The 23,446-nt window shown below is 36.9% G+C and overlaps 1 protein-coding gene and 1 pseudogene across 2 annotated transcripts in view; one reads left to right on the plus strand and one right to left on the minus strand.

The window, feature by feature from the left end:
* Positions 1-1,108: 1,108 nt before the first annotated feature.
* The window catches only part of LOC149255794 (histone acetyltransferase HAC1-like), a 31,370-nt gene continuing 9,032 nt past the window's right edge, over positions 1,109-23,446 (minus strand). For both annotated transcript variants that reach the window (XM_089460568.1, XM_089460569.1), the window contains exons 6-16: positions 19,225-19,521; positions 18,853-19,131; positions 14,039-14,167; positions 13,692-13,892; positions 13,346-13,488; positions 12,917-13,232; positions 12,635-12,774; positions 8,355-8,433; positions 7,758-8,150; positions 3,426-3,643; positions 1,109-2,029 (exon numbers count right to left, since the gene is read on the minus strand). In XM_089460568.1, the coding sequence (XP_089316694.1) occupies positions 1,918-2,029; positions 3,426-3,643; positions 7,758-8,150; positions 8,355-8,433; positions 12,635-12,774; positions 12,917-13,232; positions 13,346-13,488; positions 13,692-13,892; positions 14,039-14,167; positions 18,853-19,131; positions 19,225-19,521 (2,307 nt within the window). In that variant the 3' untranslated portion in view covers positions 1,109-1,917. The remainder of the gene's footprint in view (positions 2,030-3,425; positions 3,644-7,757; positions 8,151-8,354; positions 8,434-12,634; positions 12,775-12,916; positions 13,233-13,345; positions 13,489-13,691; positions 13,893-14,038; positions 14,168-18,852; positions 19,132-19,224; positions 19,522-23,446) is intronic.
* Positions 14,650-18,842, plus strand: LOC149255795 (uncharacterized; annotated as a pseudogene).

Consider the following 23,446-nt stretch of genomic DNA (forward strand, 5'->3'; position numbering starts at 1 on the left):
TATCAGCAGTCTACACTAATACACTTACCTATTATGTGACATTCTCAGCTAGCCAGTCAGTCTCTGTATTTTCCAAGAGAAACCACATCCACCTGTCCTACAAGAGCCACTTTTTGTCTCTTTCAATAGGGAAAATCATGCTTCAGATTCTTCAATGGGTTTCCAATCTTCCCGAATGTTTTTATACAATGTATAAGGTCTCCTTGCTTGGATAATCCATTCTGTTTTCCCGGTCTATTTTACTTCATGTACTATTGTAATTCTAGATTTGTTACGTTTTACAAATGCGCTAAATAACTATTACTACTATTGCTCGTGGTACTCTGAAGTCCCATCAACTTTTGGTCTGGTGTGAGCACCAAAATCATTTTTTTGCTTCTCATCTTTACTACGTTCTTCGTCCCAGTTCAGCATGGCCTAACTCACTGATCTAGCAGTGATAAGCAGCTAGTCTCTTTATTAAAGAAACCGAGCTGCCAGTAATTTTATTAAATTTATATCAATAAATTTCAACTTCACAGGAAAATTAAATAAATTATTACACATTCCTGCAGTTCATATGGGAAGATGGACCAATCAAGGCTATATTTCTTACTAAATAAATTTTCCATACTTCTAATATTTCCATCCTTTACCCACAAATTTTCAAGTTAAAAGTGGAACTGTGCCCAACAGTCGCTTAAAAGGCAAAAAGTTCTTGAATTGAAATTGGGAGAAGAAATAGGATTATTGACTGAATTTTCATTATATTTACAAACCTTTATTTTGTGATGGGCTTACTGAAACATTTCATTACAGTTTGGAGTTCCAATATTGGGCAAGAGACCACTAATTTGTCAAGGACATCACCCAATCACTGTACAACTCTGATCCAGATAAGCCAGATTGATTATAATGCCACCATGCTTGACCAGGTTTGCCCCTTGCATTAACTGGAAGCCGCTCGATGCCCATAAAGAATGGAAATCTGATCTGCCCACTGGTACCTCCCTGCTGTATATAAACGTCAACACAAGTTAGATACAAAATAAACAAACTGCTAAATAAAGAACTATGAAACAAAGGAAATAAATCCATTTCTTACCTGTTACAAATCATTGACGGTTAATTTTCAAAAGGCAGGCTGAAAAATAGCTCCTGATGATTGTCCCAGCAAGGACCAGCCAGAACAGCTGTTCTTTCAATAGCAAATTTAGACTTGCCTCTGTTGGGATGGCATCCCTCTACATATTTGTCTATTCCAAATGTGCTTGGGATATTGGTTGAAAGTTGAAACCCAATGATGGGCTGTGAGAATTTAAAAATATAGAAATGGAGTGGAGTGACTTTTAGACATTATCAACAGTTTATTCACTCCAACTTGTCAGTCTCCAAAGAACTTCGGAATTTTTATGGGCGATCATATGCTGTTTTAATTTTAGGCTAGTCAACGAACATGCTTGGAAAATAGTACAAAATCAAGAATTTCCAGAGGGGCCAACGCTTAACCCCAAAAAAATAATGAATATGATTTTCTGTACCTCCTGTCCTACATATATCATTAACCATCCTGTAAACTGCAAAAATTAATGAATTACTCTACCCAGATTGTTTCGGGCGGAAAACCATTAGGTGTAATTCTACAAGGATATGTTAACATTAGAGTCCATAATCATACATGCCGAAATATAAAGGACATGATACAAACTCTAATCTGATTTGGAGATACGAGACAGGAAATGCTCGATGTGAAATCTTTCCAACTCATGGATATGCTCTTGCAAATTTCATGTGAAACCAGTGAGGCCCGTGCTATCTTAAATTTTGAGAAGAAGAGCCAGATCAATCCCATCCTTTCAATATTATTTTGGCCGGCATTAGAAGTTGAGAAGCATTTTGCTTCTATATGAACTTTAAACTGCACGTGCATGCATTCAATCAAGCATTGCTAGCAACCTCTGCAGCACGCTGTCTCATCATTTCCATAACTGCAGCTCTACGCCGTGATTCCATCTGTTGTTGCAACCTTCGCAAGTGCTCTTTCAAATCCCTGACAAATATAGATAGGCATTAAGAGATGCCTTAGAACAGTGTATCCAAATGGATTAATTGACATCCTATATAAATCTTTCCCTATGTTCCACAAGTTTCCGGAAAATGGAAACAGCAAACAAGAGGACACAAGTTTCTGGAAACAGAAAGGGTGAGAGCCCAAAATATGGAAAATGGCAATGAAAGTTTCACAAGGAAATAATGAGAAACTTGAGAAATGCTAGGAAATGGTTTCCAGAAACATGATGAAGATTCCTTTAACAAATTACTCGGAATAATAAATTAGAAAAACTCAAAAAAAAAACATGAATCAATTCCATTAGTGTCAACTTTAAATGATAATTTAGATCTTCCCAACTATTAATTTCTTATTGCATACCATAATACAACATAGATGATGAACATAGCGTACTTCATAATTCATAAGGAACAAAATTACAACTTTAAATATCAAAATGCCTCGTAAATCATGAAAAATCAATGGAAACACTAATAGCAAATTCACTAAACAATAGAAGTCTAAAGATATCTGGTATGGCGCACAGTCTAACTAATAGACGAAACTGTCTTTTTCCCTGGAATCCAGTGATACAATTTCAGGCGAGATTGTGATTTCTTGTTCTTTAAAATGTGTTTTTGAATGCATAAATAGATTCAGCACCCTGAGAAACCCATGTGGCACTCAAACTCTACAGCAAAATTGACTGGGAAAATGCCTGGAAAAGGGCTATTTCATCTATTAGTTAGACCACGCTTACCTTGTACTGTTCACCTGTCTAGAAATTGTACTGTCAAAATGAAATGGAAAATTCCCAAACCCTCATTATCTGTTTATTTTCCTTCTCTTTTTCATTTTAGGGATTGGTAGCCAGCATGGAACCACCAAACTCCTCTATTCGTTTCCAGCTTTAAAACAAAAGATAAAAAGCATAAATAGACAAATACCCCAACCCTATTTCTCTCTTTGTTTTCCTCTTTTTCATTTTAGGGTTTGGAGGCCACCAACGAGACCAACAAATCCCTGTTTCTTTTTAGCTTTGAAACAAACTATTAAAAATCACTGGATACTTTTGGGACTTTGTCAAGAAACAGTTGAAACATTGCCAGGAACTGCTGCAAACGTTTCAGCAATTTCTGCAAGTTACCAAAACATTTCTAAGTTGGTGTTTGGCACACAGAAATGTTTTGAAACCCACAAAAAGCATTACTGGATGACCAGAAATAGTTTCTAGGTATCACCATATCGCTGACTTTCCTTTTATGAAATCTAGATAAATTCTTAATAGAGTTGAAATTGGATGAAGAAATGTTATAGCTCTGCGACAACCTGATTTAGTATGGTACTACTCACATAGGTATAAAGAAATGCATAGGCTTGGTATAGAGTACCCTACCGGCAGCGAGGAACCCGGCATTCAGATTCCTTGCAAGCTCGAGCATGCAATTGTAAGAGGTACCACATCTTCTTGCAAAGATGACAGCCTCCTGAAGCACGAACTCTACACTGCATTCCATGTCTAAATAGTCCTTTCACTTTCCGACAATTTGGATATTGGCAATTAGAAGAGCAACACTGAGACGCATGCACCAGTAGATCCAACATTATCCGTAACTGCAACAAAACAATGCAATAATCATCATGTAAGCAGACAACAGACTCAGAGAAAACTGAATTTCCTGTTTAACTAAAGCAAACAAGCATTAAACTCCACTGATTAATTGTTCCGTGCAAGTTTCATAGATCTTCCACAGATCTGCATAATTATGCCACAATAAAATTACAAAACATGAATCTTTCAACGTCATAGTGCATTTCAGAAGTATCTTTAAAGATATGGTACATTTTCTATAAAACCTACTGTATGCAAGTTCTTCTATGCTAAGTACAGGCTGCAAACAATGAGAACAACGAATAATTTGTTTGTAAGTTACCTTGGTGTACTAATATAAAAGCTCATGGAGAACCTTAAAAAAGCAGGACAGAATGCCTAGAGATCAGGGAGCCAATTCACACCCAACTACCTAGAAAATCAGTATTGTGGGATGGCACAGTTTGTAGTAAGGCAGGTGAACGCGCATTGAAAGCCTTAGGCAACTTCTAGTTCCAATACAAACTTCAATCGAATGCTATAAATCCATGGTTACTTGCAACCACTACATTTGCCATATAAACAATATGTGTCATTTAATATACAGCTCCTTTATTCAGGGTTGTTGCAATATCATTATTTCAGCATTTATATTTAATTGAACTAGCTAGTTAATGGTTCCAGCATATTATTTAAAGTTATCTGAGACACAAGAATTGCTCAGGCTCTTTTCTTGCCACAAATATATGGCCTCAAGCACCCCAATGTCCTGTCTGCATGATTTGGACTAAGTTGGGGGTTTTGTGTTATAATGCTCTTGTTAGTCACTTGTCTGAGTAATGTATCTAATGACTAATAGTAACATTTATGATTATTACATAGAGTCGTGCCCATTAAGGTAGTCTTGCCTCTAACTTTCTTTATCTATAATAGTCTTCTTGACTGCATATCACCATAGCTTTGTAACTTTTAGGGACCAGGAAAATGTTCTTTCATCTACCATGGCTGTTTTGAAGTTGCAATAACAGAATAGTGTGGCATTTTAGCTTGAGGATACTGAGCATCTCTGAGAGGCATAATCTCTAACTAAGATGTTCTAAGAGAAATTTCTCAACTACAATCTGAACATAATTTGTGTTTCACGGTCTCTGTTTGTGCATATCTATGCCTCACAAAAGTTTGGGTACAGGGGTAGAGGAACAGCTCAACAGACCTTGGAAATTTCATAAGAGCAGCAGGGTCTGGGCCAAACGAAAATACATGCACAAAATATGAGAAAAAAATTTTACAAATATAATTTTAATTTTTTTATCAAATCATCATTAATAACAGATAAACACAATGCACATGTTCACATTAGCAATTTCTCATCCAGATGGTAGAGTTTAGGTCTGGGAGTTCTTTACACACCCACAGAGCATTGATACTATGGTACTTAACTGTACCATTGAGACCCGTTTGAGGTCATTTGTTGGACATTAATAAATTTATCTTATCTTCTATTGTCTTATTAATGCAAAATCAAATTAGATGAATCATCCCTACATAAAATGATATATTTATAAATCATCATCTCACACGAAGTGTATGACAAAAGAGATTAAAGCAAAAAATGTGAAAAGCAGACCAGTAGCCAGGCTTCAACTGCTTGTTCTTAGTCTCCTGCTTTCATACAATGCAGCATTTCTTTGGCATCATTGGTGCCAATGCCATCATCAGTCTTGTTCCAGAGGCCATTTCCCAGCTGGTCTTGTTCCTTCATGCAGTTCACATTTCCAAGAATTCAACCTCGAGGGATAAGTAAACCTACTCAGCACTTTTTTCCTCATAGACCATTGCCTTGGTTGGCCACCCAAGGCATGCCTCTATGCTGGTATTCATAGGTCCCAAAATTATTCCAATCAATGGTCATATCTCCAAACTATCTCTCCCATTTCAGGTACCCCATAGATATGTTGGTCACCTCCTATCAAAGAGGATATTTGTAGGCAGAATATCCAGGTCACCTAGATCGTACCTCTAGAGGATCTCGATATGAAGATGGCCTTTTACTGCAAGCAATTCCTCAAGCTAGCAGATGACCTTATCATCTAACCCTCACAGAACAATGACATCATATGCATGCATATAGGAACCCCCTTGGTCAACTTTGAGTGGGCTCCCACAAACTTTGAATTCAGACTAATCACCACTTCCAATAGGCAAGGAGGGTTTTCCAACCATGCCACCTACGAGAGAATGAAATGTAGCACCTAGGGTCTATATTGATATATTCTTCATTTCACAAATTTGTTTCTCGACTTTGCAGCAGCAAAAGCTTTTGAAAATAGTGGTTCTCTTCCTCCCCAAAACCTATCTCCAACACGCACAATGACTACTATCCTATTTGGAGGCATGCTAACAAAGTTACAAACTTGTACGAATTCCCAATGAAGGTCCATGGTAATGGAAGTGCAATCTATGTCATGGAACCTACAAAAGCTGTTGTCAAATGTGAGATCACACCTTTTGGGACAAGGGGAATCCATTGTTGACAGTTGTAATGCTAGAGAAAATCCAATTGAGAGGACAATGCATGAATAAGGGTGATTGATGAAGGAAGATCCACAGGTTTAAGGATTTCAGTCAATATTTCAGAACCGCCAGCCGCATCCATCTTCAAGACTTGAGGATAGGTGAAGAGCATGTCAGGTAATAAATATTGAAGTGTAAGATGCCCCATTCCAAAACCCTAAATGGCCGACAGAGTCTAACTGAATAATTTGATTTATATAAATATTAATATATAAATGAATGAACATAGCTTTCCAATATTATATGTAGAAGATTAATGCACCAGCCATGTATTAGATATGCTTATAATATTAGATCTAAATGGCCATGAAAGAAGGGAAAGTCTTTGCTCATTTTTCTTTCTTTCAAGATAATGTGCTATATAAAAAGTAACATAATACCAGCCATATATTAGATATGTTTATAATATTAGATCTAAATGGCCATGAAAGAAGGGAGAGTCTTTGCTCATTTTCTTTTCTTTCAAGATAATGTGCTATATAAAAAGTAACATAATATACATATAGTATTTTTACTATTGTATTTCCCTGTTTCCCGATTTTGGTGTGTCGTGTTTCCAACACGTGCCTGTTTCAGAAGCCCGTAACAATTTCCCCATAGCCCACTTGATACAATCACCACTACAAAACAAGTGGAACTCCATTTACAAAACCATCAGTTTTGTAAATTCGTTCATATACAACATTATCTGTCAATAGCCCAAATTACAATGGCACCCCTCCATTACTTCCACGTATTTAATAGTTTTCAATGAGGAAAGAAAATGTAGCACCAACAGCTCAATCCAAAATGTTGTACAAGCCCATGATCTCTATATAGGATTTTGTGCTAAGGATTTCCCTGAATTACAAGAGAGCCCCTCCATTGCAACCACCATTTCCTAACACACCCCAAATAACTGGCTCAACCAGGAATTAATACATAGCACCAATAGTTCAATCCAACACTACGTACAAGCCCTAAATTACAAGCACAACCCCATCCAATATTTTCTAGAAAACCCCACTTACCTGGTCTAAGAGGAATGGAATCATAACATAAACAGTTTGATCCAACACCATGTACAAGGCCATAATCTCTATAGAATTTCAAGCTTAGGATCAGCCTATCTTATCATGGCATAAGGACAAAATTCTCATCTTTGGGAGGCTACACAACTGTAAGGAGGCTTTATTACTAGTACTGATAGGATTTAAGTGTTCTTTTTTCTTAATACATGATAGACAGGAGTCCGTCTACATTGTCATTGCTTCCATTACTGGTTATAATGCATAGAAGCCTGCACAGAAATTTTATATTAAGATTATTGGCCTTTCTCCTCATCGCAGACACTCTTCACAGTGCAAACAACACACCAACTGCTTAAATGAGGGTGGGATAATAACATCAGAACCACAAATCTTATAAAAAAATCCTTAAGATTTCTAGGGAATATCAAACAATTTTAATAGGAGGATGGAAAAATTTTAGGCCGGGTAGAAAACGATTACATAGAATGCACTTATTAGAACTATGATTATCTGGGATTTTTTAATGATGATTTCTATAAGATCTAAACCATACCTGAAGTACACGTTGCTGCCGAGCTTCTTTATTTTGTGCATCACGATCAGCCGTAGACGGGTGGGTTGTCAGCTTATGAGGATGAGCTGCACTGCCATCCTTTTGATAGCAAGCATTACATATGTCAAAATCGGGACATGTTTCACAACGCCATCCCTGCCCTGTCTCAATATCATGATGACACGTATTGCATGTGGTTACAAATGCAGGTGCTGTAGGATTATGTAAGTGATAAAGAACCATCATGGAAGAATGCTTGGCACGTCGCAAAGTATCATATTGGTAGTGATTTCCTTGACAAAGGCTAAGAAAGGCCTGACGGGTATCAAAGAATTCGCTCTCCAAAATTTCATCTTTATCCCTAGTATCTGCAGGAACATCTGTCACTTCAACCTAAAGAAACAACAGTGATTTCTTAGTCATAACTACACACACTGACAGAAGAACAAACTAAAAAATTAAAACAAGTAGCATACATTAATCTAGTCCAGCCATAAGTCCCTGAATCCTAATGATATAAAGCTCTCAAATTTACATAACATTTTTAAATGACCACCAAAAATTGCCAAATCAGAGACAAAGGTGTTAAATACGTACAGAATTAAATAAATGTTTTTCCCTACTGTTGACAGGATGCCACTCCCTTTCATCAAGCTTTTGTTGTGCCTCGTAACATCTACATAACACAAATATCTCACACCAATTATTATCAAACAAATCATAAGCATTATCTAACATCCATAATATATAAAACTACTTTTTAGCATAAAAGATTATAAGATGAAGAGGGGTTACAACAATAAAGCCAACTGGCTTCCCAATCAGCCACAGGAAATACATATTCATAAAATATGTAAAGCTATTCGAAAAAGTTTAGCTTAAGTAAAAGAACATAAAAAGCTAATTGGTAATTAATATAATGAAATTAACTGATTACAAAATTCTGGTTTTTAGAAGAACGTGGAGAGGAGTCCTCTGATCTGATCCTTGATGACTCTCACAGTAAAGCCCAATGTTTAGTATTGACTTGCTTTGGAGGTGAATACTAAATAGTATGCCCCTAGAGGACAGCAAGCAGATACAACCTGTTTGCATCAAATCCAAATCAAAGAGTTAATTATAAGTTAAAAATAGTTTATTAGAATATTCTGTATGTAGTCAGGAGAATTATCCTCTTAGTGGTTTCAGGCTAATTACATCTGAGATTAGTATTTTGTTAGATTTTGTAATGTCCCCAGTTTTTACATTATCTTGTGATGAGATTAGGAGTCTCCAGAGCTTATGTCAGCCAAGTCACAGGAGCTGGATTACTCCATTGGTGAGCATGGAGGGCTTTAGTGCGATTTTATGGGTGCCACTGGGATAGTTTACCATATTTCATCATCAGGATCAATTCCACACAGTTTGCTCTTGGTTCTATTGCATTCCAACGATTTTCATAAAACGGAGTTATTAACAGGGATATTTTAATTAAATACGCTTAAGGTGTTGTTTCAGGCCGATTACTTGGAGAAACAGCTTAGTGTAATAGCTCGTTAAAGGCGAAAAGATCTACAGGGCAGGATGATAAAAAAGGGCTTTGGGTGGCCAGTGTGACCACAGAGGTGAATTATGCATTTTTCAGCATTAAAAGTGACTTTAATTAGTTTATAAAAGTCACTTTATTAAATAAAGAAATGAGAAGTGCTTTTAAATATTTAATTGGAGGGAAAAGGTGAGTTATAAAAAGGATAATGGGGGGATCTCTCCTCATTCATTCGTGCATTTGTGAGTTTGGAGAGAGAGAGCTCTTGGAGAGAGTTGAAAGAGAAGCTTAGGTCTTTGGAACCCTAGCCGCCATAGCAGACTTCAGGTTGAAACTAGACACCCTAGTTTGTGTTTGTGAGTGAAATCACCCATATTTCACCTCTGAGTGTCAATGGAGTATAAAATTTCAGAGGAATATTGAGTTATTCAAGTTATATCTGTTGGTTTTGCATCCTTACGTAGTATTTTTCTATTTGTATGACATCCTGAAGATTTTCGTGGAGAATGAAGGACCAGACACAAATATAAATCAGTGAAGGGAGTTTGAGTGCAGGACATTTAATATTTCAGCTTCCTAGGCCCCACAAGTTGTTGAAAAAGAGCTGCATACTTTATGGTGGGGCCAGACCAAATATTTCTCCAAGAAACTGGATGATGTAACTAAGATTGAAGCATCAAGGCAGCATGTTTCCTATCCTTTGGTGGCTGGACTCATTTCTAATTGCTGGGTCATGTCTCTCAGCAAGGACGAGTTCAGAAAATTACAGAGGTTGATTTTGAATGAAAGAGCAAGGAGTAATTTCTGGGTATTGGTAAACATCTTTCTTTTGCACCAGAGGTTGATTTCTGGAGCTTACGCTGAGTCTGGAGCTTTCCTTTCATTGGCTGGACGGGTTTCTTGAGGAAGGTGAAATGAAACCCACTCATTTTTGCTGCTGTATGAGATATCTCCTACCCAAGTTGATTTTCTGCCACCTGAAGACAAGTTCACACCTGAGTCCCTGAATTCGAAGTGCTGTTGAGGAGGGCTGAGTTTGCTGGGAATGCATAAGACTGAGTGCATCAGCTGAACATGGCCAGATTTACTTCCTATGATCGAATCTCCAGTTCTGAGCTAGCCACGGTTCTGAAAGTAATAGCACGAGAGTCGTACACCACTCTGAAACTGCTTCTGGACTGAGTTTGCTTTCTTGGGGCTGCATGTTACCTCAGAGATAAATTCTGGGCAGATTGCTAGTGTAAATAAACCGAATTTGAAGAGATAGACAGGCTGCAAGGTAAGCACGGCAACCAGGTTCCAATATTTTATCCACCTTGTTTATTTGGCCACTATTAGGAAGCAAATGACTTCTGTACTTTTTGTTTGTTAACTGCATGCTCAGATTAAAAAGAAAAGGTTTATTTGTGGGTCCTACTGTTATATATATATATATATATATATATATATATATATATATATCAGCATTCTCTTAATTTTTTAGTTGTTGTTATTATTATTATTATTTATTTACAAAATGCAATTCTGCTAAGGAATTTTCTGGAGCTTAACATCTTCTACTAGTGAATTTTTCTGCTCATACTTCGCAATATTTTGCATATTATTTATCTCAGAATTTCTTTATCCTTGTGGGTAAAGGATAGTACTAATCTTATAAGAACATTCAACAATTGCTGCAAAGAGAAGCTAAATAACCCCACTTGCACTTCAGTTCTCCCAAAGATGCTTTGTAGAATACTAAGGGGAAATGATAGTTAAAAGTGTTTTAGGATCGTTGTTTTGCATCTCCCATGACATGAGCTATTGTTTCATGATATAGAAAACATTGTGGGACTTAGCAGTACCCTCTTTTAACACCCTCTTGGACGTGGCTTAATGTGTACATACTACATAGCACGTAAATTTCTATTTTGCTTATATGCAAATGAAAGGTACCTCCTGATGAAAATCTGTGTAGAAAACATTGTGAGACTTCGCAATAACCTGTTTTAACACCCTCCTGGACATGGCTTAATGTGTACATAGCATGCGAATTTCTATTCTGCTTAGGTACCTCCGGATGAAAATCTGTGCGTATTTACGCCAGATTGTATGCCTATATAAACTTCTGGTAGGAAGCACAAGGCTAGTGAATCTGAACACTCTGTAGGCTCTCTCGTTTTTCCTATGTTAGACATAAAGCTATGTGTCAAGCACGATGCAATCACTCAAAAACAATTAATATAAAGTGACCACACAAATGCCTTCTGTCGGATTTAGAGGGGCTATGGTTTGACTAGTAGCAATTGGAAAGGGGAAGCTAGAGGAAACATGGGTGTCACTCACCCAACTGTTCCCTCATGACATGAAGGATGGCATTAACAAAGTATCAGAACCTGCTGGTTCAGACAAGTGACTAACCAAACCAAAAAGCCCGTTCCATTCTGGACCAACTCTCATTTGGTTGGGCCCACACACAATGCAGGTAGAAGAGGGAAAAAATAGTGTCCCCATCATATCCAATCTATCATCATTTATTAACCCCCCCCACCCATTTGCTTCACACATTTGCCAGTGATAATTTGTGAGCATTTGGAGATTTCAGAGCTGCCATTAAGAGAGTTTCCATGGAGTTTCTTCCAGTGGGTTTGGCATCTACATCAACAGTCTGTATATCTTGTACAAGCTTGGAGGATATCTGAGACCAGGTTACTGTGCCCATTTGAAAGCATGTCAAAACTGTTTCAAAACCTCATTGTTCATATCACCAGCATAGATCCATCTTAACTCTGGATCTACCAAGCGCGGAGAGGGATCAAATCTCTTTTCTTCTAAAAGAGGTTGACATCTCAAGAGTTTTGATCCCTCTCAGTGCTAGGTAGATCCAGAGTTAAGATTTGGTTTAATTCCCTCCTTTAAATAGGCTATATTCCACATGAATACCATGAAGTTATTTTTAATTTAACGTTATTCTTTTATTAAATTTTATTTTGACCCTATTTTGACCGAGTAAAAATGTTTTCACGTAAGGGTTATTTTATTTTTATTTTATTTTCCCTAGGTTCAAAAATGAATAATTTTATTTAAAAAATAAGAAGTAACATATAAAAGAATATTATATTATTTTTTAAATACAAACATTACACTTTAAAATATTATATTCAAATCTAGAGCAACATTCAAAACAATACAATAAGTCCATGCTTCTGGCATCCTGTTAAACAGCATTCCCTAGGGATTCTGCATTGAAGCCAGAAACTATCGACAATCCTTATCCCAACGATGCTTGCAATAACATCTACATAATTGCAACTAAACTTTAAGAACGTGAAATCAAAACAGATGAAATGGGATTGTAAAATAAAATACTTACATATCACATAATTGAAAATTCTTACACTGGCTGCAAGCCCAGCGTTTGCCAGAAACAATGAAGTGACAACAATGAGAACACGCATATTGCAAATGAACCATAATAAAGTCTTCTTTCATTGGAGATATGGACTCCCCAAGCTGTACACAGCATCACCACAAGAAAATCATGAGCAGTAAGGTTACTGCCAGAGATGAAGAATAACATAATGTATGACAAAGACAACAGATGAGTAAGTTGGACATATGTGAAAGTAAAGAAAACAATATGTCAGAACTTTACTTTCTGCATTAATAAAGCATCCTTTGAGGCATTGCTTGCAAGTTCAGCTTGTGATGCAGCTTTTGATGCTCTTTTGGTTGCGGTTTTCTTGGTCTTTCCTTTTTTTTGGTGTTTCCGGCCATCTTCTTCTGCTTGTTGAAGTTGCATTATCATATCTTCTGCAGCGCCTGGCCAATAGTCACCATCAAAATATGGCAAGCGAGCTGCAGTTACCTTAGCCTTGCATTCACCAGTGGACACAAAAAATTGATCATATAGATTAGTGAGCTCCACAACAATGTTCTCTTTTGTGGCCTTCCGCAACATTGCAAGATACCTGCAAAGGTAAAATATTTGTATTAGCCCGTATTCAACAAACACACAGAAATATTCCTACATAATGTTGCAGCATCTTCTCCACCCAGAAAATATAAATGTACAGCCACCAACCATTCACGGAGCTTATCAGATTTCGGTGTCTTCTGTATCTCTGGGTGGCAATAAAGAATATAATCCTCTCCCTTCAATGGAGGACAGGCCCATATATAACAGCTTGTCAAACCTCGTTTCTTGCAGTATTCGAGATACCCAATCTGTTCAGAAGATATAATATGTTGAGTTCAGCATCCTTAACAAATAAGAAAGCACGCAGTATGGAAGAATAAAAGGGCATGAATTATTTGGGAATTTTCCACCCTTCATTTGTTATAACTCATTGGACATCTTAAAATAAAACTCCCTCAAACCATTATCTTCAGACATCATTTCAGTTTCTCTGCAGCAGAAAATGCATTACCAAGATTTCGTGGTAAACAAAGGTGCGAAGTGCCTCTCCAGACGCAGTTTTCACATCAGGCCTGAAGTACTTCACAGAATCCAAGTAAGAAAGATAAACACGTCGCTGATTTGGATGAGCACACTCTGACCCAAATTCCTGAACATACATGCCAAAAAGGCAGACCTCTACACCTTCAATTTTCTGGAACAACAACAGAACCTGGAACACAAAATATTATATATCCATTAGACAGGTAATTGCCAGAAAACAAAATGTCTTGCATTTGTTTCATTATGTTTGTCAATAGATGTCTCTGTGCATCAAAAAAGGAAGAAAATGGATGAACACACAAAGCATATTTCAACCTTCGACTTGTAGGGATATTCAGTGGGGTAATCTTCCTCTTGAAAAATCTCCAAGAAACGCTGCTTGACTTCCAATTTCTTGTCAACTGAAGACACAACTCTCACAACAAGAGCTTCTGCTCCTGGGACCTGGCATTCACAAACATGTAATTTCTTTAACCCATATCTGTCAGCTACGTAAATTCCCACGATGGCACTAAAATATAGGGATTTCCATTCTAGATAGAACTACAATTTCCTAAAGATGAATTATATCCAACTACCATGAGAAACTAATTTGGCTAATCTTTGGAAACGAAATAATCCTGTATTTGTTTGGCAGTACATTGGAATCTAGAGATTCTGTTCCAAGGAGCGGAAAAAAAAGGATATGCATTGACTTCACAAGAAGTGAAGCAATGAAATTTAATTGAAAATCGACTTCATTTCAAAATTTGGCCATTTTTAAATTAAACTCTTACTGTTGGAAGCCTAATCCGTAAGGGTTATGGTGAGGAATGTGAACCATCATTGGGAGTCAAAAGGACCTTGAAATATGAATCCAAACAGTCATAAAATGTATTTATGTGTATCATTTTTATAGTAATGCAACTCAAACTTATCTTTATTCCTGGTGTGCAGCCCATCAGTGGTATCAGAGCCTGGGCGCTTTCCAAAGCCTGTCAGCTCTGTCATTCTCTGTGCCTATCCTCTGTTGGATCTCCAGGCAGATTTCCTCTGGTATTTGCACCCATTTCCACTATCAGCCATTTCCTTGGTGCCCATCTTACTGTGTGCCCAAAGCTCGTCGAGGTGCTAAGTACAGCTGCGATGGCCAACAAGGGTTTAATTCCTCAACGGTTCTTCTGTAATGTCCCCGAGGGATTAATTGGCCCAAGTGACAAAGTAGTCTATCTATCCCCATAGACTCTAGTCCTCGATAAAGGGGAAAACCCCAAACTACCCAAAGTTGGGGTTTGATGTGAATTTCACTCAATCAATTAAGGAGAAAAATCCACTCAAGGAAATATGTAAATATAAGGGGTTGGATTCATTTGAGGCATCATTGGATTGGATCATTTGTCACTGTTTTTCTTTGAGCCTGAGGCTCTGAGGGTTTAAGCCCCCATTTTCTCTTGGACTAGTTTTGGTGGAGGTGATCGCACCCTACCTAGTCACCCTGCCTTTTTTCTGGCACAGGAAACATCTGAGGAAGCAGCAAAGTCTTTCCACCTATTGCATTTTGTTTACTTGTTCTGGACACAGGAAATTACCCATCTGACGAAGCAGGGAGTCTTTGTGGAGATCCTGAGGCAAATTGACCTAATTCTTGTAGGCCAGAGTGTCTATCTGAAAACAACAGGAACGAATCTCCTAAACTTCAGAGGCAGGACAAACCAATTCTGAGATTTGATTTAAGGGTTTCTGCAATCAGAGGCTGAGGCATGCGAGTCTGACCTGAGGCAAAATTAAGGGTTAATTCCTGAAAGAGACGAGTAATCTAAATTCTGTGAGAGTCATCTAAGAAGTCTGAAGCCTCGTCTGAGGTTGAATGTCATTGCTTATCCTGGACATATACATTAGCAGCCCTCCTGTAACCATCCAAGTTTTCTGTGGAGTTTCAAAGCAAATCCAAGTTTTCTGTGGAGTTTCAAAGCAAATCCAAGTTTTCATGAAGTTAGACAGAAACCAGGTACAGATCCAAAGCTTCTGGAGCAATCACAGTCATCCTGAGGCAGATTTTTGGAGGAATTCTAAGGACTAGAGTTCAAACAATTAACTCAGGCATCTCGCTGTCTCTATAAAGTGACTCGGCTTTCTTTTTCTAAGTGTTGTTTCATGAAGTTAGACAGAAACCAGGTACAGATCCAAAGCTTCTGGAGCAATCACAGTCATCCTGAGGCAGATTTTTGGAGGAATTCTAAGGACTAGAGTTCAAACAATTAACTCAGGCATCTCGCTGTCTCTATAAAGTGACTCGGCTTTCTTTTTCTAAGTGTTGTTGCTTCCGGGCAGCTCTTGTAACAAAATAAGGACCTCGACCAGAGGCTAGTCGGGCAGTCTTTCTTTGGTTAGGATTCCTTACACAAGCATAGCATAGCCTAGATAAATTTATAGGGGTGCACTAGTTTAAAAATCAGGCACTGTTATAAAACTTTTTGGCACTGTACTGGAAATAGATGAATTATGCAGGACTGTTGAATTCAGTCAATACCAGTACTATTTGAATTTGATGTGTTGCATTGAGTGGTTTATGGTGTTATTGAAAGAGTAGTATTATTTACTGAAGATTATATCTGCACTGGAAAGGCTCTGTGTCATTTCCTGAAAAGAAAAGAATTTTTGTTGTAAAAATCTGGTTGTTTAAGGGTCCTAGGGCAAAAATTTCCATAGGATATTACATCTTCCACCGAGGTTTCAGTCACATTTAGGCGGCAAGAGAACTGCACATCATACAAAACCAGCCTAGATCCATCTTAAGAAATCTACCAAGCACTGAGAGGGATCAAATCTCTTGAGGTGAAAACCTCTTTAAGAGTGAAAAGGGATTTGATCCCTCTTAGAAATTGGTAGATCCAGAGTTAAGACGGATCTAGACTGGTTTAATTATTAATTATAATTATAATTATTATTTTTAATTGTATTTTATTTATTTTTAAATTTTATTTTATTTTTTATTTTTCATTTTATTTTATTAATAATAACTATTATTATTATTTTTATTTGCGTAATTTGACCAAGTCAAAATGCTTGCATAATATAACAGGACAGGACAACATTGCTTCCATACTGGGCTGGAGAGCACCTCTCGGCACAACCAGGTCATAATCACAAGTACTCTTTGACCATTTACCCCATGTAAACCACACTCTCAATGCAAAGGATTTTGTGTCTCATTTTGCCTACTGTGCAGCGGGAGGCTTTTTCTTTCGAGGGTTGTTTTTCCAGGGGTCAATCCATCTATTTTAGCATTAAATCAACCTGATTCCAGTCCGCAAGCTCTCAAATCACAGTTCTGCATGTTGGAAGCTTCTGAACAGATTTTTCATTGTCAGATTTGTGCTGGTAGGCTTATATTTTCCAAGAGCTTTAATAGATGGGTTTCATTTCGTTCATCGGTCGAGTGCTGTTCTCATCCATATTCATCCTCGCAGCTTGGCAAAAGATAAATGACTTTGGTGCTGATGGAGAAACAGCAGCTAAGTCATTGGAACCTAAGTTCAGGTTATTTAAAAATCATGTTACAAACCTCCTTGGGGTCAAGTACCAGAGGTTGAGATAAAGCATCTATTGATAGTACCTATTGGATTGGAAGGCAGTGGAGGCATTCTCTTCATCTTCAGCAACACTCTGGGGGTATTTGGAATTTTGGATGCATCAATGTTCTTTATTGAGTTTTTGAGTTGCAGTAGCTGGTTTGGGAAGGAACATCAGAATAATTGTAAACCAACACCCTCATCAAGTTGACCTCATGGAGGATCATAATTATTTATCTTTAGCCATGTGAGCATTATGGAAAGATATTCATCTTCTCACCTTGTATCTAACAGGGAGGAAATAATATAAATGATTGACAGTGAGGTTTCTTGTTTTGAAGCCCTATCAATCAAGCAAGCCTGAGAAACATCTAGAACCAGGGACTCAAGATTGAACCAGAATCAAAGTTGGAACTAGAATTAAAGCCATGAGTGTGATTCAGTTTGTGGTCATTTTCAAACCACCATCAGTTTGCTGTCATCTACAAATCGCCATTTGCGAGCACTTCCAGTTGGCAGAAGACACCAACTTGCAGCTAAATCAGGAAATGTCCCAGGAATTGCTAAGCCTTAAAGCCGAGTTCCACATTTTGTGGTCATGTTCAAAACACCATCAGTTTGCAGTCATCTTCAAATCACCATTCGCGAGCACTTCCAATCAGCAGAAGACATCAACTTCTAGCCAATTTAATGCTGAGCCTTAGAGCTGAGTTCTAGAGTTGGTGGTCAACCTTAAACCACCAATTAGTAGAAGGTTTTGACTTCTGATAGCCATTGGGTTTGTGGTCATCCCAAAACTACCAGATTCAGAGGGCACATTTAAACAGTAGCAGTGTCCTCATCTCTCCATTTGGACTCACAAGAAGCCCTTCGGATTTTTTGGGGGGAAGGAATTCCAGAAGCCTCATCTGTAAGGGTAAGTCCAAAAGACCTTGGAATATGAAACCAACGGCCATAAAATGTATTTATGTGTGTATCATTTTTATGGTAATGTAACTCACGCTCATCTTTAATCCTGGTGTGCCGTCCAACACATACATTCTGCCAGATTAAAACTAGAATGAAATGTTCATTGGAGAATTAATTCAATGTCTTCTTGGCCAGATATGATCACGTGCAATCTCCTACATTGGACATTGCTCAAATCACGTTTTTGTTACCATGTTTTCACCATAATATCTCTCTTTTCTAAACACTATTTCCCAGATTTAAATAGCACTGCATGTTAAAACCTATGTTTCAGCTTCATGATTTTTATTCAATAGAAATAAGGTGGTGTTGTTTATCCAAAAGTTAAAACCTAACCATAAAGTTGAAGAATGCAAAGAGTATCACTGTAACTATCTGTCTCCACGTGATGGTCCCTAACATTTTGCATGGCTTTCACACACTCCAAGCTAAATTCTTTATCCAGTCTAATATTTACAACATCACAAACACACCCTGATTAGAGAGAATTACCAGTCACTTCTTAGTTCTTCTGCAAACATGAAGCAATACAAATTTTTCCTTGAAACAATAAAAACCAATTATTCCTAGGTCCAAATCCTGTATTAACCAAGAGGCACACATTGTTACCTCTTCATAGCTCTTGCCAAGACCTCTTGCCCTTTCTTGTCTTTCGTGTTTCAATCGTCGAAATAACCTCTGCTCAATGTGGTCACTCAAATGTGTCCTTGGTAAATCTTTTGCACCAAGGACAGCACTTTGAGGTAAGGGTTTTCGCTCACCTCTTTCCACCTCAGCTACATAACAATTTGGACAGGTATACTCTGCTTGCCCACCTTCATTCCTTCTACCATTGAAAAGAGTACAGATTTGATGTTGCCATGCCTCACATTTATCACACTGGACCCACTGCAAATTAAAATTCAGAAACAATCAGTATAAGCATCTTCTTCAAAACAAACTGTTTTTGTTAAGTTCTGCCATACATATTCATGTGCTTACCGCCTCTTCTGTTTCTTCATCATTCTTCCTCTTCTCTAACCTCGACTTCAAAAAAGTTAATCCATCTACCTCAACTGTGTCACCTCGAACTTCATTATAACATGGTATGCAAAAATAGTGACGTGTGTCACCACTGCCCATGGTATAATACATGGCATTTCTTTTAATGCGAGCCCCACATGGTGTGCAATAAATAGGAGGTGGCTCAAATGTAAGTTTCTCCACTGCACACAATTGACATGAGTTCTCACTCATTTGATTTTCCATAGCCTGGTTCTTTTCAACCTTTGCTTTGCTCTGCCAGTAAATATCGACAAGATTCTATCAGTAAATATAGCATACCCATTTGCAGTGGCACGTACACATATCATACGTTGTCTTGTCAAATAAGTTGAAACAACAAGGAACGATATTACCCAAAAACATAAAGACAAATCAAAAGTTGCCTACTAGAAAAAGAAATTCTTTCATAACTATAGAATATGATACTGCCACTCTGGGCAACTTCTGCAAAAATGATCTCAGAAAATGCTGCATTTAAACTTGGATTTTTCTAAAAGCTCAACTCATCTGAATCAAGCAACTAGGCATGAAAGTTTATAATCCTCAAATCTTACAAAACCATATTCCAGATGTGATTTTGCATGCAAAAGAAAAGGAAGAACATACAAAACCATATTCCAACTATGGTTTATTGGAAGAGCAAACAGCGAGCTTCACTGCTAACATCTTACATATTGAAGTGACCATGGTTGCAATAACATATTAGAAATATAGCATGACGTTAAAGATAATATGTTAAGGTTAGTTAGATGGTTAGACAAAATTAACCATCTTCACGTACTATCTTGTCAAGGTTGTCTCTCAGGGATTCCATTTCCAACCTATAGACCTCTAAGATTCGAAGATTTGGGTGGCATGTTTGTTAAACTTTCACTAGGCTGAAGCTAAGAGAGGGAACAAAGTCTTCTCCATCAATGCCTCGTCAAACACAAGCAAACAGTGTGCACGCTAATTATCCTTGTGAAGACTCATGCCTACATCTTAATATTGTCTTTAGTGCAGTCTCATGCCTACATCATATTTAGGGCTAAGTTGAATCAGCAAGAAGTTGGGATCGATGCACGTCCCTAGCCAACCACTCAACATGAAAATTAACACAATCACGCACACACATGACCTTACAAAGAGGCATGACCCATTAACCATCATGACTAGTCAATGCATAGATAAGTATATCATCATTCTATCACCTAAATTATTCAATTATTAAATATTGGTCCTATAGGGATTTTAATCTATTGTCCTTATTATGTTGGATATTCCTCAGTAAATGAACTATTGTTCATTTCATTCAGTATTATAAACACATTCCAATTCCAACTTCTGGGAACATTCCCTTAAACCCTATCTAATCTCATTCTTTGCCACACATTTACCAAATTTATCAAATTTTCTCTAACCCTTGGGTCTTTGACCCAAAAAATATGAACCTTGGCCATTTTCAATTGAGAAATTCCAATAAATAAAGAGTACTCCACCACAAATTGGAAAAAAAATTACCAAAACCATGCAAATTTATAAAGACAACGGGTGAATAAATCTGTGATTCCAATTGGTATCTAGTACATGGGCCACCCATCTAAATCACGAGTATCATCTACAGCCACCAAAAGGAAGAATTTGTGATAGTAAGAATGAAGGAGAATTTTGTAAGCACATTCACCTAAGAAATCATTCAATGGTAAATGCTATAGACAAGAATTCTTTTATAAAGCTTAAAGCATCGCAATAAGATTATTTCACTAATCACTAGAAGTCAGATTTACACAATTACGCAAAGAAATTTGTGCCATTAAAGAGGTAATCAATGTTTTAGTAGCAAGATATACTCTCTAAATTTGACTTATATGAATTTGTAGACAAAACAAAATTCATAAATGCCATCAGAATAAACGAAGCTGGTCAAACTTAATGAATTCATTCCAATTATATTTTTAAATTTTGTCAAAAAATCACAACTATTGAAAAAGTTAAACAATTAATACTTAAGTTGATATATTGTTTCAAAGTGATAAAATAAGGTCAAACAACATATTGAATATCAATATTTCTAAGGTATAAACAATGCAATCAACCCAATTTATATATAGAAAAATGATGTTGTATAAAGTGATTGAGGATGCCATTACAAAATAAAAGAAAGAGTATAACTTAAAGATGTGGTGCATATAAAGTGATTGAATAGTATAAAGAACAACCCTTCGAAATAATCATACAGTTGAAACATAAATAAAGGTGAGGTTATAAAGTGCATCCCAAGGGCACTTTTGAGTTGAGAAAGTAAATCAAGGAATTAACACCAACAAAAGGAACCTATGAAAAAGTTTGCTATAAGTATTAGAATAAAAAAAGAAATATAAAATTGATACATTGGTGTTCTAAGGGATATTTTAAGGAGTTTTAAACCCTCCATAACCCAATTTCACATTGAAAAAGTGGGGTCCCTTACACTCATGCAAAAGTTTTCATAATCATGGTATCTTTAATCAAAAGTTCCTTTGAAAACAAAATGAAGCTTAGCAATGAAAAAAGGGAAGATCTCCTCATGCTTTTACAAAAGGCACTTATGCTCTATTAAAACTTATAGGGATTATTCAAGGAAAGTATGCTACGTCTGAACAAGGAGAAAATTCACCTGAACATGGACTTTGCAAGTCAATTAGAACCAAGTATGATTGAAAAGAAAAACACTTAACAAGAAGCAATACGCAATTATTAGATCCAGAACCAAGTATGATTGAAAAGAAAAACACTTTAACAAGAAGCAATATGGAATTAGAGGCTTACAATTAACAATTGATGATTATAAATTCATATCCAATGTCAATGTTACAACTATATATCTAATTTTCTGTTCAGCTTTGATGGAAACTTTGGGTTCATTCATCTTAAATATGAAGAACAAGTTTTTGACATTTTGTTATGAGAAGAAGAAGATAATCTCACAAATATTTACAATGAAGTCATTCATAGAAGCTCCAGCACCAAAAGACTTTAAAGATGTCTCGAAGGTGAACCCTCAGGATAATTAGAAGTCGATACAAGAGATACAAAAAAAGAATTTGACAAAGTTATCAAAGGTAAATATGAAGAAATTTCTATCCGTGGGAATCATATTCAAAGCTTGATCACACAAATTAAGAAGTAAAAGAGTGAAAAAGAAGTCGTAACAAGAAACACTGGAGCAACTTACCAAAAGGAATCAGTGATCTAAAAAGAAACAATGACCAACCCTATTGAAATAGATAAGACAATAGATGTAAATATCCAAATCTTGGATAAAGAAACCAATACAAATCCAACAAAAACCAAAACCAAAAAGATGATTATATTGATATCAGAAAACGAAGGTTCCAAAAACAAGACACAAGATACAAGGATGCCTTTTCATCATTTATTCCACAAACCAAAGAAAAAATCAATATCAGAAACTGATAGAAGATCCTATTATATTGAAGAGAAGCTCAAACAAGGAATCTTACCATTCCACAAATCACAAAAGTTGTTGCCACAGAATTCTACCAAAAATTGAATTAGGGTGGTCTAACCCTTTCACAATAAGACAATTCTACTCAATGCTTCATAACCCATATTGTATTTTATCGTCAACCATCACAACTTCAAGAAAATAGAATCGCGAGAAGGCATTACAAGCCAAAACAAAGACATAAGATTTTCCATAAAATACTTTGGGGAGAGAGCATCTTAAAGGGATGGACAATGTAATGAACACACTTACACACGCATACATAAACATCAAGTAAATTAATAATAATGAAGTGACACATCCTAAGTAATGTGACATTAACAAGGGATATGACCCATCAACCACTATGACTAGTCAATGCGTATAAATATTACCATCATGTGGCATTGTATCAATCATCCTATCATGTACATTGATCAATTATTAAGTACTTGTCCTATCCAAGAGCAACTCCACTCTCTATTTAAGGAGTCACAAATCATTTATAGTTTCTTTTGGTATCCCAACCAACATTGCCTTGCTCTATAAATGCAGGAGGCCATCAAACTCTACTCCTAGATTCTCTGGCCCCTAGACCAACCTCCACTCAATTCATCACATCCTTCTTTCTGGTGTTCCTTTCTACCAAGGGTGCCAAAAGATAGAACATGAGCAACATGACCCACAGACTCT

This window comes from Pinus tabuliformis, chromosome 7 (assembly GCF_031772625.1).
Source record: "Pinus tabuliformis cultivar Carrire ecotype Pingquan chromosome 7, CPIR1, whole genome shotgun sequence".
Classification (NCBI taxonomy): domain Eukaryota; kingdom Viridiplantae; phylum Streptophyta; class Pinopsida; order Pinales; family Pinaceae; genus Pinus; species Pinus tabuliformis.